The sequence below is a fragment of the Tachysurus fulvidraco genome, chromosome 8, assembly GCF_022655615.1.
Source record: "Tachysurus fulvidraco isolate hzauxx_2018 chromosome 8, HZAU_PFXX_2.0, whole genome shotgun sequence".
Lineage (NCBI taxonomy): Eukaryota > Metazoa > Chordata > Actinopteri > Siluriformes > Bagridae > Tachysurus > Tachysurus fulvidraco.
The window spans coordinates 19,983,560-19,996,981 of record NC_062525.1 but is presented as its reverse complement, the minus strand read 5'-3'; the positions used below and the strand labels follow the sequence as shown (position 1 = coordinate 19,996,981).

Genomic DNA, 13,422 nt, shown 5'->3' with positions numbered 1-13,422 from the left:
ATGAAGTAGAGTGATGGGGTGCTGCGCCAGATGACCTGGTCTCCATAGTCACCAAACCTGAACCCAATGGAGATGGTTTGGGGTGAGCTGGACCGCAGAGTGAAGGCAATGAACTAAATGTTCTCTTTGAATGAGAAGGTGTGTCCAAACTTTTGGTCTGTACTGTATATATATATATATATATATATATATATATATATATATATATATATATATATATATATATATATATATATATATATATACTGAACATAATTATATACAATTATACAAACCATTAAAATATATTTATTAAAAGCTATAAAATCTATTTTTAACATCTTTAAATAAATAATAATAATAATTTAAATAATTACTGCAAGTTTGTGTACAATGCCTCAATAAGTAGTAGTAGTATTAGTGCACATAAGCTAATGAGACAAACACAGGGTAGTTAATACTGTACCCTGGACACACACTATTAGGACACTCTTCTAAAGTAATTTCTCCCATTTTTGACAACTCAGCATTAGTGAGTAAATTAGCATTAGTGAGATTTATTCCAATTATATTCTAATTATTCCTCATTAGCAAAATTCAAGATTTGCTCCAAATCAACCTGGAAAAACTCTAGATTAGGATAAAGACCCTGGATGTGTTTAAAAACGGATGGGAGTACATGTCTGTTTAGATTTTCATCTACACTTAGAGTCCACCATATCTTAAACTCCTCTGTAATCTTATTGAACTCTTCATCAGAGCTCTCCATCATCTCTTTTCTCAGTGTGGACTCAAACTTTACTGATGTTTCTGATCCTGTCTGATGCCACTCGCTGTGTGTCATTTCTAAGGATGAATATTCAGAAATAATGTTCTTTATTATATTACGGGCTGCTTTAAATTTGAATTCTGTAATATTGAATTTAACCTGTAATTGATGATCAGGATTCCAGTTTCTAAATTCTTCCAGATTTTTAATAAATTTATACATGTCTTTGCTAAAGATATAATATTTTGAGAAACCGATGTAGATTTTAATGTTATGATTTTTTGCATAATGGATAAAATTATACAAACAGGGATGATGAGATTCAGGGGAATGAGATTTTTTACCTAAACAAGGACTATTTGTTGTGTATATCCAAACTTCAGAAATATTTTTCCTTTCCTTAAGTTTTTTAATTAAGAGATCCTCACTGTGTTTTTTACGCTTTCGACCAAAGGGACCGATTAATTCAATCTCATTGGTCATACATTCTTCTTCTTTTGTTTCAGTAATTAAATCACATTGCACATTATTTACTTCATTGTTTGTCTTTTTTAAAATACCAAATGCTTGTTGATTATATTTGTTTTCCATTAAAGACTTGAGAGTTGGTTCAAAGAGTTGAAGATTTTGTTTGAGAATTTGCAAAAATGTATCTTTTAAAACTTTTCTATCACTTAATGGTTTATTAGAATTATTTTTCGTAAAATCTAAAACCCCTTCATCATATTTTATATTATGTTTTAATGTTGGTTTATTAAAATTCTTTTTAATTAAATCTAAAACATCTTTATCAGGCGTATTAGTATAGGTTACATAACCATCTTCATTGATGAAATTCCACATGTCATTCTTCTGGCCTTTGGTTCTTTCTGGGTTTGTTGTTGGAGCAGTTCTGTATGAACACAAAAGGTTTTGTTCTTAATAATTAGGCAGCCAGGTCAGACAGACACAGACAGACACAGACAGACAGACACAGACAGACAGACACAGACAGACAGACAGACAGACACAGACAGACAGACACAGACAGACAGACACAGACAGACAGACAGACAGACAGACAGAGACACACACACACACACGCATTGAAATTAATTTCGCTATGTAAACAGCTTAATCTATGTAAACACCATAATAATAATAATAATAATAATAATAATAATAATAATAATAATAATAATAATAATAATGATAAAGATAATCATCATAATTTTAAGATACTAAGATAAACATATAAATATAATATAATAATTCGAGCTTACGGTGGTGTTGGACCTCTGCTGGTAAAGAATTGGAACAATGTTCCACAGAATCCTGATTCAGAAATAGGAATAGAACAAAACATGTCTATAAATTTAAATAACTTTTTTCTCCCCCCTTTCCCCTTCAATTCCCCATCCCACACTCCCCTTACTTCACCCCCACCCTCCTCTCTCTCTCTCTCTCTCTCTCTCTCTCTCTCTCTCTCTCTCTCTCTCTCTCTCTCTCTCTCTCTCTCTCTCTCTCTCTCTCTCTATCTCTCCTCCACAATCTCTTTTCTTGTTTGTGTTAACTTTCAGTTTCAAGCCACTTTTTATAACAGTTATTTTTTTGTGTTATACCCTGAACATAAGAGGCCACTTTGTTCATAACACATAAACACAGACAAACACACACACACACACAAACACAGACATACACACATTCACGCACGCACACACACACACACACACACGCACGCACGCACACACACACACACACACACACACACACACACACACACACACACACACACACACACACACACACACACACACACACACACACACACACAGTTTAAAGAGTTACAGCTTACGATTTGGTGTGTTTCTTTTGCCCCAGATGGAGGGCATAACATACTTAAAATAATATCCCAGATTTCCATCTTCTGGTGATCTGAACATATATGTTCTCCTCTGGTCAGGTGACTGAGTTTGAAACAAAAATAGAAACTACAAGACTTACATTAATTCTTCTGGACAGTAAGAGGAGGGGGTCCGGTGTGATAGATCAGGTTGTTGGACCTGTTACAAACAAAGAAATGTAAAAATAGAGAAATTTCTCTCTATTTCTCTTTTTCTGCCAATTATCTTACAGTTTTAGTACAACAATGGTTTCAGAAGGAAACAAAAAAACAAAATAATCTAAAAAAATATTAAAATATATCAACTACAAATCTGTATTTATTTATTTATTTTGAATTAGCCTTCATTGAAATTATTGTCCACAACACACACACACACTCACACACAGACACAGACACAGACACACACACACACACACACACACACAAACACACACACAGACACACACACACACACACACACACACACATACACACACACTCACACTTACAGTACACACACACACACATGCACACACACAGACACACACACACACACACACACCTACCTTCACACACACACACGCACACGCACATGCACACACACTTTGGTGTGTTTATTTAAAATAATATCCAAGATTACCATCTTCTGGTGATCTGAACATATATGTTCTCCTCTGGTCAGGTGACTGAGTTTGAAACAAAAATAGAAACTACAACAAAAAATGATTCTTTATAAACGTGTAGCCAGAGCAGAACTACAAAACATGAAAATACAACACAATTCATAGATTAGTGAACACAAACACACTAAATTACTGACTTCAATTGTATATTCATTGCATTATATTTTCATATCTAATGTATGCAAAATACCAGACACATCATATGTCAGATGTAGCTTACCACAGTAGAAAAAATACAAAACATACACTTTTCAAGCCTCTGCAAATAAAATTGTGACATTTTGTAACTTAAATGTATAATTTAAAAAATCTGCTTAGTTTAGTTCAGTGCTTATTTTGAACCTCTTCTAAACAATCTGAGAGCTAAGCTAAAAGGTTTCAGTCCCTGCCTGTCAAACCCATTCTATCTGCCAGCCTATGCTAATGATATTGTAATAATGGTTGGTGAGAAGAGAGATGAAGATACATTAAAATGTGTTTCGATAGACTTTGGAACAATATCCTCAGCTAAAATATACTGGAAAAATGTGAGGTTCTCTTAGTTGGTCAGTGGTCATGTGATGTGAATTTAAAACTAAAATATGACTGGTCACAGGTTTCCTTTTGTGGGAACTGTGAACAAACGGCATCGGTTCTGGTCTGTAAGTGTACACAAGGCCTTGCACACTTTCCTCTTTGGATAAATCGTTTGGATAAAATCCTCTTTGGCAAAACACTACGTGGAACACAGTGCAGCTTGTCCCAGGAAAAACTTTAAGAAAACTGACTGAATTTTTGTTCAAGGAGTTACTGGTGGGCCTATGCAGACTATTTTGTGCCAAAGGCAGGATGCTGCTTGATTGTTAATTATAAGTGTGCGCCCCCTATAGTACATTTTGGGTGCCAGCGACTTCCAGTTACCTAGGCTTCCTTTTATTTTTTTTAACTGTTTCTTCCCAGTTCTTTTGTACAAATGAGTCATTTCCCAGTAACACATCTAGATATTTAAAACCTTCTCTTTTCTTAAACAGTCCCCCCTGAGAGTTTTGACACTTTTAAAATGGTCTATTATAAATATCCTAAGATATTTGAGCTATATCGTGTAGGGATTATGTATGTAGCCAATCATTAAATATGAACAAACATCTCTCTCTGAGATTGATGTGTAAATTGCGAGAGCGGTTGAGGTCTTGTTAATTTTTTTCACCACTAAGTATTGCTCTGTATAAGGGCGTCTGCTAAATGCTGTAAATGTAGATGTAATTGTACATCTCTTACTTCTAAACCTGTATTTCTCAAACCATTGCCACATTCTTGCCGTGTGGCAGGGAGCCTGATCCTGGTGAAACAGGCCACTGCCATTAAGCAACAGCAAAAAAAGTGCTTTACTTGGTTTACTTAAGTTTACTGTATAACGTTGAATTAAAAGACTGCATGCTCAGTTTAAATGGCCAAAAACAAACACAGCCTCTCTCTCTACTATTCTGTTGTGTAAAGAGGCCTGTAACCTGACACCCTGAGCTGTGAGAGTGTGAAAAGTTCAAGGATTGCGCAATAAACCCATCGCGCACGATTTTCGCGCAAAAGCCAGCATTAGAGAGGCGGGTTGTGGCATACCGTTGGAATCGTCTCCTTATTGGCTAAAGAGCTGTATAGGTCCCGGCCAATTTCATTGCTATTGGAAGGAGTAATTGTCAGTCAAGGGAGGGTTCCCAAAAATGATGTCTGACCTCATTGGCTTCTCAGCCGTCTATCTCTGCAATACAAGCACCGATTGGCTTAAGTGAGGGCTTGTTTGATTCGTTACGCCCTGGGCTATAAATATGACGTAAATTTAGAATTTTTGAATACCCCAATGAGAAGTTAGTGCCGAAACAAAGATGGTGGCGCACAAGGTTTCACTTGATGTCTAATATATCCCACCCAATGATAGGTGGCATTAATAATGAGAGAAGAATATAAAGATAAGTGTTATGTTTTTATGCGTGACTAATAGTAATACATACTTTGTGACTAGCCATTTATATCCTTACAACAATTCCTATGGTAGTTATGGTAATTTATTATTATTGTAAATAAATTATTTTTATGATAGTTTTTGTCTTATTTTCTGTCAGGAATTGGGCATTGATTGGGAATTGATATTATGCTAATTTTCTTAGATCTGCATTGGATATAAGAGTTCCGGTTTTGCCAAGTACTACATCGAAAGTTGTCACACTCTTGTTTAGTAATTATCACACACAAAATTTCTCTCTCCTATGTTTTTTGTTCTTACAGTATGTTGTGGGATAAAATTTTCTATTGCTTATTTTTTTCACACTGTTTTCAAGCTGTTTTAAAAATATGTTCCAAAATAAGTTGTTTGAAATTATAAAACAATTTCAAGGTTTTTTTTTTTTTTTTTTTTTTTTTTAAACTTGGTGTTTGCAGTCAAAAATACAGTATTTGCAGTTTGCATTTACAGCAAGGTACTGAAATGTGTAAGTTCAGCAATTGTGTCCTTATTTACAGTAGTAATCTGTTTTAAAAATAAAAAAGCTTTACGAATACAATTTGTCTGAATAATTATTTACCACTAAATTACAGTGATTAATACAAACTCACATCAACTGTATATCAAATTACAGTAAAGTACTGTAGAAAAAATGAGTGAAAACTACATTGTAATGTACTTTACAGTGTGTCTGAGTGAGCTTTCTACCAAAAACACATTATTCACTCTAATTCTAGCAATGAAGGTGTCTTGAATATCAGGATTCTTCTAATCACTTCATACTGAAATTAATAAAACAAAAAAGAAGGTATTGTTATAAACGTATTTAACTTTTCTCCAAATTAAAATGATCTAGTCAGTGTGTGTGTGTGTGTGTGTGTGTGTGTGTGTGTGTGTGTGTGTGTGTGTGTGTGTGTGTGTGTGAGACTTACATTAATTCCCCTGTATATTCTTCGGGACAGGAAGAGGAGGTCAGGTGTGGTAGATCAGGTTGGTGGACCTGATTCAAACAAAGAAATATAGAGACAGTTTTTCCACACATTAAAACTCTCTATCTTTCTCTTTTTCGGCCAATCATCTTACAGTTTTAGTACAACAATGGTTTCAGAAGGGAACAAAAAACAAAACAGCCTAAAAAAATATTAAAATATATCTGTATAAATTATGTACAAATTTGTACACTGTAAAAAAAATAAAAAGTTGAGTTAACTTAAAAAATTTTGTAAATTTGCTGCAAATTTATGCCAAAAGTTATGCCAAAACATTGTAGAAAGTGGATTGAAAGTGCTAGTTTAAGTTAGGTATACCTTCCTCAGTAGGTACATCTAACCTTCCTCAGTATCTAACCTTCATCGGTAGGTACATCCAACCTTCCTCGGTACATCTAACTAGTCATCATGAGTTCGTTTAAAGTTAAAAAGCGGGTTGAGTGAACTTTAAGAAACGAGTAGGAAGAACTACAGCCCTGAAGTTCGGTAAACTCAAAAAAGCTTTGCAGCAAATTACCTCAACTTAATTTTCTTCTTTTAATGTACAGCTTTAAATCTTCTATTCAAACTTCTTCCACAAATTCCTGTATGGCATTCACATTAAAAATCAAACACAGAGATTGCAAACCATACCGTAAACACAATAAAAAAGACTAGGGTATTAAAAAATATTTATTTTACAATCCTGCCAAAGCAACACATTTTCTGTCAACATTAACTGCAAAAATTGGACTCAGATATAGTTCCACTCCAGTCATCAAAATAAAATAAATAATTAAAAATAAAAAATATATAAAATTGTTATAAAATAAAAGGCAAAAAAGGCAAACTTGTAATGCCTTTAAAATGCTGGAGTAAACCAACACAAATGCTTTTAAACTGTTGAAGAAAATACAAAAAAAAAAAAAATGCTTTTAAAGTGCTGGAGTAAAAAAAGAAAAATGTTCTCAAAGTGCCAGAATAACAATCTTAAAATGCTGCAGCAATAAACAAGCAGAGTTTCAACACATGTGCTAGAGCAATCAAGCATTACAACTGTTGTAACATGAAAGTCATAAAACCTTACACTAAAACTCAAAACTGACTTTGGCATTTGTTGTTACAAAACAAACAGGAACAAATCAGAACTTTCACTTTTGATTAGCCATATGAACTGCAGCTACTTCAACTTTAACAATTTGTTTTTGAAGGACTGGACTCTTGCAGAGCACTGGGGGTCAAGGCCAATAAACACTTTCTGAATAGTTTCAAAAGTGTATTTTAGTTCTTTAGGATAGCTAATGTTGATGGCATAAATCAATCCAAATAGGAGAGCAACAGCTGTGGGAAGTCTTGCACATTATCCAGCACAACTTGCTCCTCTACAACTACAGACAGGCACCTTACATTTGGGTTTGAATGGATGGTGGCAACGTCATCTTTAATGACAGTTAAGACCCCCATCTTCATCCCTTTTGTATGAGTGTCTTCTGGGTCTGTGTCCTGAAGTAAAAAGCAGCATAAAAGCAGGTGCTCGCCCACCTGCCTCGCTGTTTGCCTTGGCTCCCCTCACCTACTTCGCCGTGGTCCTTGCTCCCCTCGCCTACCTTCGTTGTGGTCCTTGCTCCCCTCGCCTGCCTTCGCTGTGGTCCTTGCTACCCTCGCCTGCCTTCGCCGTGGTCCTTGCTCCTGTCACCTGCCTTTATTGTGGTCCTTGCCCCCATCTACCTCGCCATGTGCCACCCCCCCAACCCCCCACCCCCCCGACGTTGTCGGTATTTGGCGCTTTGGGAGCCGCGCCTCAAAGGGGGTACTGTCAGGGATCAGCCCGGACTTTCGGCCATGTGTGTTTGTTATTGTTCCTCGTCACATGTCTGCCCTGCCTTCGTCTGCTCCTCCCTGTCACCACACCTGTTCCATATTGTGTCATCACACCTGTTCCATATTGTGTCATCATTGTCTGTTGTATAAATGTGAGCCCATTCATTGGTTACGTTAATCCTTGGTTACCTTACCCTAGTCATTGTTAAGTGTCGTCGTTTGTATTATTTTAGTCCTCATCATTTTACTGTATTTGTCTTTATCATTTATTAAACCCCATCCTTTTGAACTATCCTGTGTACGGGTCCATCTCCTTCCTTCCCTGGTTGTGACAATTATAACCCATAATTTATTTAATTCTGCTTTTACCACAAAGAGATTTTTATATTGTTTGAGATAGGTCAACCAAAAATCACACATGCTGTGATTTTCCATTGTTTTCTTGGATATACACCCTGTTGCCAAAAGTATTGGGACACCTCCCTTCTAATGAACAGGTTTGACTACTTTACTAATTTCCATGAGTACAAAACTTAATGTTTAAGCATATAAGAAATGACTGATTCAGTCAGTATGGAAGAACTTGACTTTTCTGCAGAAGGCAAAGGCTTAATCCCAGCTGAATACAGTACCTCTGGTGGGAATATAAATGCAGACCTTGAGCCCAAAACATCACCAAACACCAATGTCTTGTACTTATGGACAAAAGTTTGTGGGACACACCCTTCTTTAGAACAGGAAAGAAAAAAAAGGCACTTCCAAAACTGTGGCAACAAAGATGAAAATATAATTAATGTATTTACAAATTGTATTTCCATCTTTGTTGCAACAGTTTTGGAAGTGTCTAAATTGACTACCCATATGGACAAGTCATTAGTGTTTGGTTTGAGGTTTTGGCTCAAGGTCTGCATTTAAAGTCACATCAAAGGTGTTCAGCTGTTATTAGGACTTGGCTTTATGCAGACCAGTCAAGTTCTTCAACACTGGCCGAATCAATCAATTCTTTTTGAACCTTTCCTTATACACAGAGGCATTTTCATGTTAGAAGAGAAAAGGGGCCCGTAAAAATGGTAACAAACATTAGAAGCACACAATTCCATAGAATATCATTATATGCTTATACATTAAGATTTGTACTCATGGAAATTACTAAAGTAGTCAAACCTTTCCTTAAAGGGGATTTTCCCAATATTTTCGGCAATATAGTGTAACACTTTTTTAAATTTGTGCTGTCAGACTCATTTCTCATAAGTATTCAACCAGGATTATACAATAAATGCATTTTTGCCAACACTTTGCCTCCTCCATTCTACTCTTTCCCCTGCTGTTTAGCTTATAGAACAGTTAGCAGGTTAGTTTCGGACACCAGACAAAACTGTTTTCTCTTTACACGATCTGTACCTCAGGTATGAGAGTATATGCTGATAACAGGCTGATAAAACACTTACCAGGCAAGTCTTCAGGAAGTTTCCAGAATTTTCCCTCATAAACAAAGGTAGACCTTCGAGAGCTGTAGCTTTTCTTTGAGCAAGCACATCAGAAGCCTGAAAAACACAGAAAGGGTTTTATGCTTGTTATATTCAACCAAAAGCTTAGGGCTTACACCTTTTAAGGGGCCAGTATTATGCTCATTCACAGGGGACACTAAGGCTCTCGCCCCCTATTGCAGGTTTTTCGCCTACATGACCTACCCAACAAAAAGTGGTACCCCCCACATACTTTGACACACAGGGGTGAGCCTGGTCTCATTGGAAAGAAGAGATTCTCTAGTTTCAGATACAAGTGTCAGCTAGGCCTTACTGGCACAAAGTTACAGAGGCTAGAATGGCTAGAATGGTTTTGATTTCCGCCTGAGTTGTTTACCTGATAAACTGATTAATCTTATTTCTCTGGAACATGTTAGGAACCAAATAACAACTGAGGGTCATAGCCACATGTCTTGGCTTTCACCAAAAAAAAAATTCAAGTCAAATGTCCCAAAAATGGCTTCAATAAAACTATTTTTCTACGGACATGTCTGTCCAGTCATGTGTTTCTTGTTTACTTGTTTACTGTATAACTTTAAATTAAAAGACTGCATGCTCAGTTTAAAAGGCCTAAAACAAACAGAGCCTCTCTGTCTACAAGTCTGCTGTGAAAAAGGCCTGTAACCTGACACCCTGAGCTGTGAGAGTGTGAAAAAGTCGAGGATTGCGCAATAAATCCTTTGCGCAACTTTTATGTGCAGCTTGAGGCCTCGGAGACATGGCATGTTGCATACCGTTGGAATCGCTAAGGAGCTGTAGAGGTCCCGGCCCATTTCATTGCTATTGGAAGGAGCAATTTTCAGTCAAAGGAGGGTTCCCACAAATGATGTAAAGACATCATTGGCTTCTCAGCCGTCTATCTCTGCAATACAACGTGTGTAGTGTAATTTTTGAAACCCCCAATGAGAAGTTAGAGCCGAAAAACAAGATGGTGGCGCACTACTGTCTCCAGTTTTCGGAACACAAACGGAATATTTGCAAGGCGACCAAAGTGTTTTGGATTAAAAGGCTTACAGATTCCAGTTCCTTGGACCTTGTGAAGTTGGGACATTTGTTTTGGAAAATATTACCCCAGTGAAGAAAGGGAAGCATCAAAAGGTAAGGGAACAACTGGTCTAGCGCCACCTAGGTCAGTTTACTACAAATTTTGTTTCAAATAGTATGACGGCTATGAATCATATTATGCTTTGTGTGTGGGCTTAAAAAAATATTGAGAGTATAAGCTTTACTAGAAAAATAAGTTTAACCATATATTTAGAGGATTTAATGCTTAATGCTTTCTGGCTCATCCCCTAGTGGTCATTTTGACTTCGAGCCGTAAAGCTGCTAAATAATTACTTTGTCAAGTTGGTCTAGGAGGGTCTTCATTTCATCTCCATAGGTTCCACCACATGATCGGCACAACATGATCATCTTTGGTGCATATTCATCCAAAGAAGACAAAAAGGTACTTTTCAAGTTGATTTGTGCAATTCTGTAAAACTCGGCACAGACCTTAAAACATACACACACACACACACACACGCACACACACACACACACACACACACACACACACACACACACACACACACACACACACACACACACACACACACACACAGTGAACAGTAAAAATTAAGACTACACAAGTTAATTTAATCTTTACATAAATATATAATCTCAAATACATAAACTCACCTGATCTTCCAAAAACAGTGCTGGCCATTGTTTTAGGACTTCAGCCACAAGAGGTTCTTCACTAACTATCTCGTTCCTTCTTAGAGAGAATGTCAGTTCCATTTTGGAGTCAACAATTGCCATGCTGAAATGTTTCTTCTTCATTTTCTCTTGTAGTACATATTTTCCTTCTGTAAGGAACAATCTGTCTGCCCTTCTGGGTTGTCTGGGAGGAAGTTTACCTCACATCTCTTTGCTTTCTTTAAACATCTAGAGTCATTGTTCACTTTTTTTTGGTTCACAGTGACTTCAGTGCAACCTGCCGTTCGTAGTTTCTGGAGGTAGTTCCCAACGTTATATTTGATGCTCATAGTCCAGCTGTGATAACCTGTTCCTGAGCTTGGGTCCTTCAGACATGGATACTTTTCAATTAGTGCAGCTGACACAGACTCCAACTTTTTATAGTTTGGATAAGCTTTGAATGAAAATATTGCCTGAGCTATGCTATCCAGGATGTCCATTTTCATTTCTCTTGGTACTGTGAGCAGTGTTCCAACTTCTTTAAAATTGTCATTCCCTTTCTCAAGCCGCAACTCAACATCATAAGAGAACTTGTTCATCGGAAAATGAAATGGCCACCAAGACATTTCATGCTGTCTCACAGACACAAAGGGGAAACTCTGGTTTGCGCTATCAGATGGGGAGGACATACTGGCAGTGTCTAAAGAGGAAATCGAGGTCTCTAGTTCTGATTCTTCAGGTACTTTCTGTGTGATCTTCAGCACTGCTCTTTCTGGTGGAAGCTCTGTTATATTGGTCAAGATACAGAGTTCATTTCCGAACTCAGGATCCTCAAACTGAATCAGAAAGCCTTTCTTGAATAATTGTTTTCAAATGTTCAACCGAAGTGAGTTTTTGCAAAATATCCAGCCTCCTAATATTATCAGGGGCCGACACAACACGGAGCCGCATATTCTGTAAAACAAAATTCTGATTAAAAGTACATTAAGTATATAGCAAAGCTTTATATGTGGTATGATTTTAAGTGACTTAAAGGGGGAGTAGTTCAAAAAATTTCAACTTTCAAAATTTACTATGGAAATTTGCTGCAAGAATATTTTGTGTGTGAAAAATACCTTTATTCAACAATTCTTCTCCTCCATATCACCCTAGTGGCATTTTGGAGAGTACCAAAAAAAGTATTCTCATGGCTTCATAAAATTACAGTTGAACCTCTGATGTCACATGGAAACCCACTGCCACACCTGAGCTATTTATTTGGGGCTTAGTGCTTTTATAAAGAAGACCGGCTCAAGTGCATGAATGTTGAAGACCCTTGTTGTTTAAGGAAGGTCAGAGAGCACTCAGGTTTAATTAAAAATATCTTAATTGGTGTTCCAAAAACCAACAAAGATCTTACCAGTTTGGAATTACTGGATTACTGGACACCCGCTTTTGTCTTCTGCATTAGGAAGTCACACAGGTTTAAAATGTAATTTACATTTCGGAGAACAGTTCCTTCAACCTGTGACATACTTTGTTACGTTAAGGTTCAAAACAGGAAAGTGAAAAACAATTCATGGAGAAGGAACCTCTTTAGTGCAATCATGTTCCTTCCCTGAACTGTATATGATGCGAGAGGATGAGGATCATTTAGATCCTCTGGCTCAAGTATTTCAATTGCACTTGTTTCAGAAAACTCGTAACACCTGTAGTGCTCAATGTACCATGATGAAAGCCTTTTGCAAAGGAAGGCTACCTTGTTAGCATTGACAAGTACACTGAGTATTCTGAAAAAATCAGGTATTGACCTGAGGACAAAATCATGCCTTCACTGAAGTGAATTCCATGCAAATGCACATCAGACGCAAGTGTCAAAACTTCTTTGTGCGGGTATTTTTTTACAAACTGCAGTCTTCTGCATCCAATGTACAAGTTCTTACAGTTTTTACCTTCTGCACAGACAAAGATGATGAAAAGTGACTTGGACCATTGAGATAATGGGCCATCATAAGCTGATGCTTACAGTAGTTGCCAAGGTGAGCGGAATGTTTTAGAAATTGTGGACATCACGCACAACACCTTTGAAATAGCTTTGCTTTGCCTCGAATCTGAATGTCCAAAGCTCAAATAATGGCCCAAAACAGCGAATCAGGTGTGGACAATTTCAAGCTTGGG

At 36.9% G+C, this 13,422-nt stretch overlaps 1 protein-coding gene across 3 annotated transcripts; it reads right to left on the bottom strand.

The window, feature by feature from the left end:
• Positions 1 to 541: 541 nt before the first annotated feature.
• On the bottom strand, positions 542 to 12,372 carry LOC125145356. Of its 3 annotated transcripts, none has more exons than XM_047817640.1 (4): positions 11,266 to 12,341; positions 10,924 to 11,079; positions 9,508 to 9,603; positions 542 to 1,640 (listed from the first exon to the last, which is right to left on the bottom strand). In XM_047817640.1, exon 4 carries the CDS (start codon positions 1,589 to 1,591, stop codon positions 557 to 559), a length of 1,035 nt encoding a protein of 344 aa, XP_047673596.1. In that variant the 5' UTR covers positions 1,592 to 1,640; positions 9,508 to 9,603; positions 10,924 to 11,079; positions 11,266 to 12,341; the 3' UTR covers positions 542 to 556. The 3 variants fall into 3 exon arrangements, with proteins under 3 accessions (XP_047673596.1, XP_047673598.1, XP_047673597.1); XM_047817642.1 differs by having other exon boundaries at positions 707 to 1,640; positions 11,266 to 12,372; XM_047817641.1 differs by lacking the exon at positions 542 to 1,640 and having other exon boundaries at positions 9,358 to 9,603; positions 11,266 to 12,372.
• Positions 12,373 to 13,422: the final 1,050 nt, after the last annotated feature.

Bases quoted from the DNA above. Each gene is read 5' to 3' on its own strand.
- LOC125145356 (XM_047817640.1), bottom strand. From the start codon at position 1,591: ATGTGGAATTTCATCAATGAAGATGGTTATGTAACCTATACTAATACG.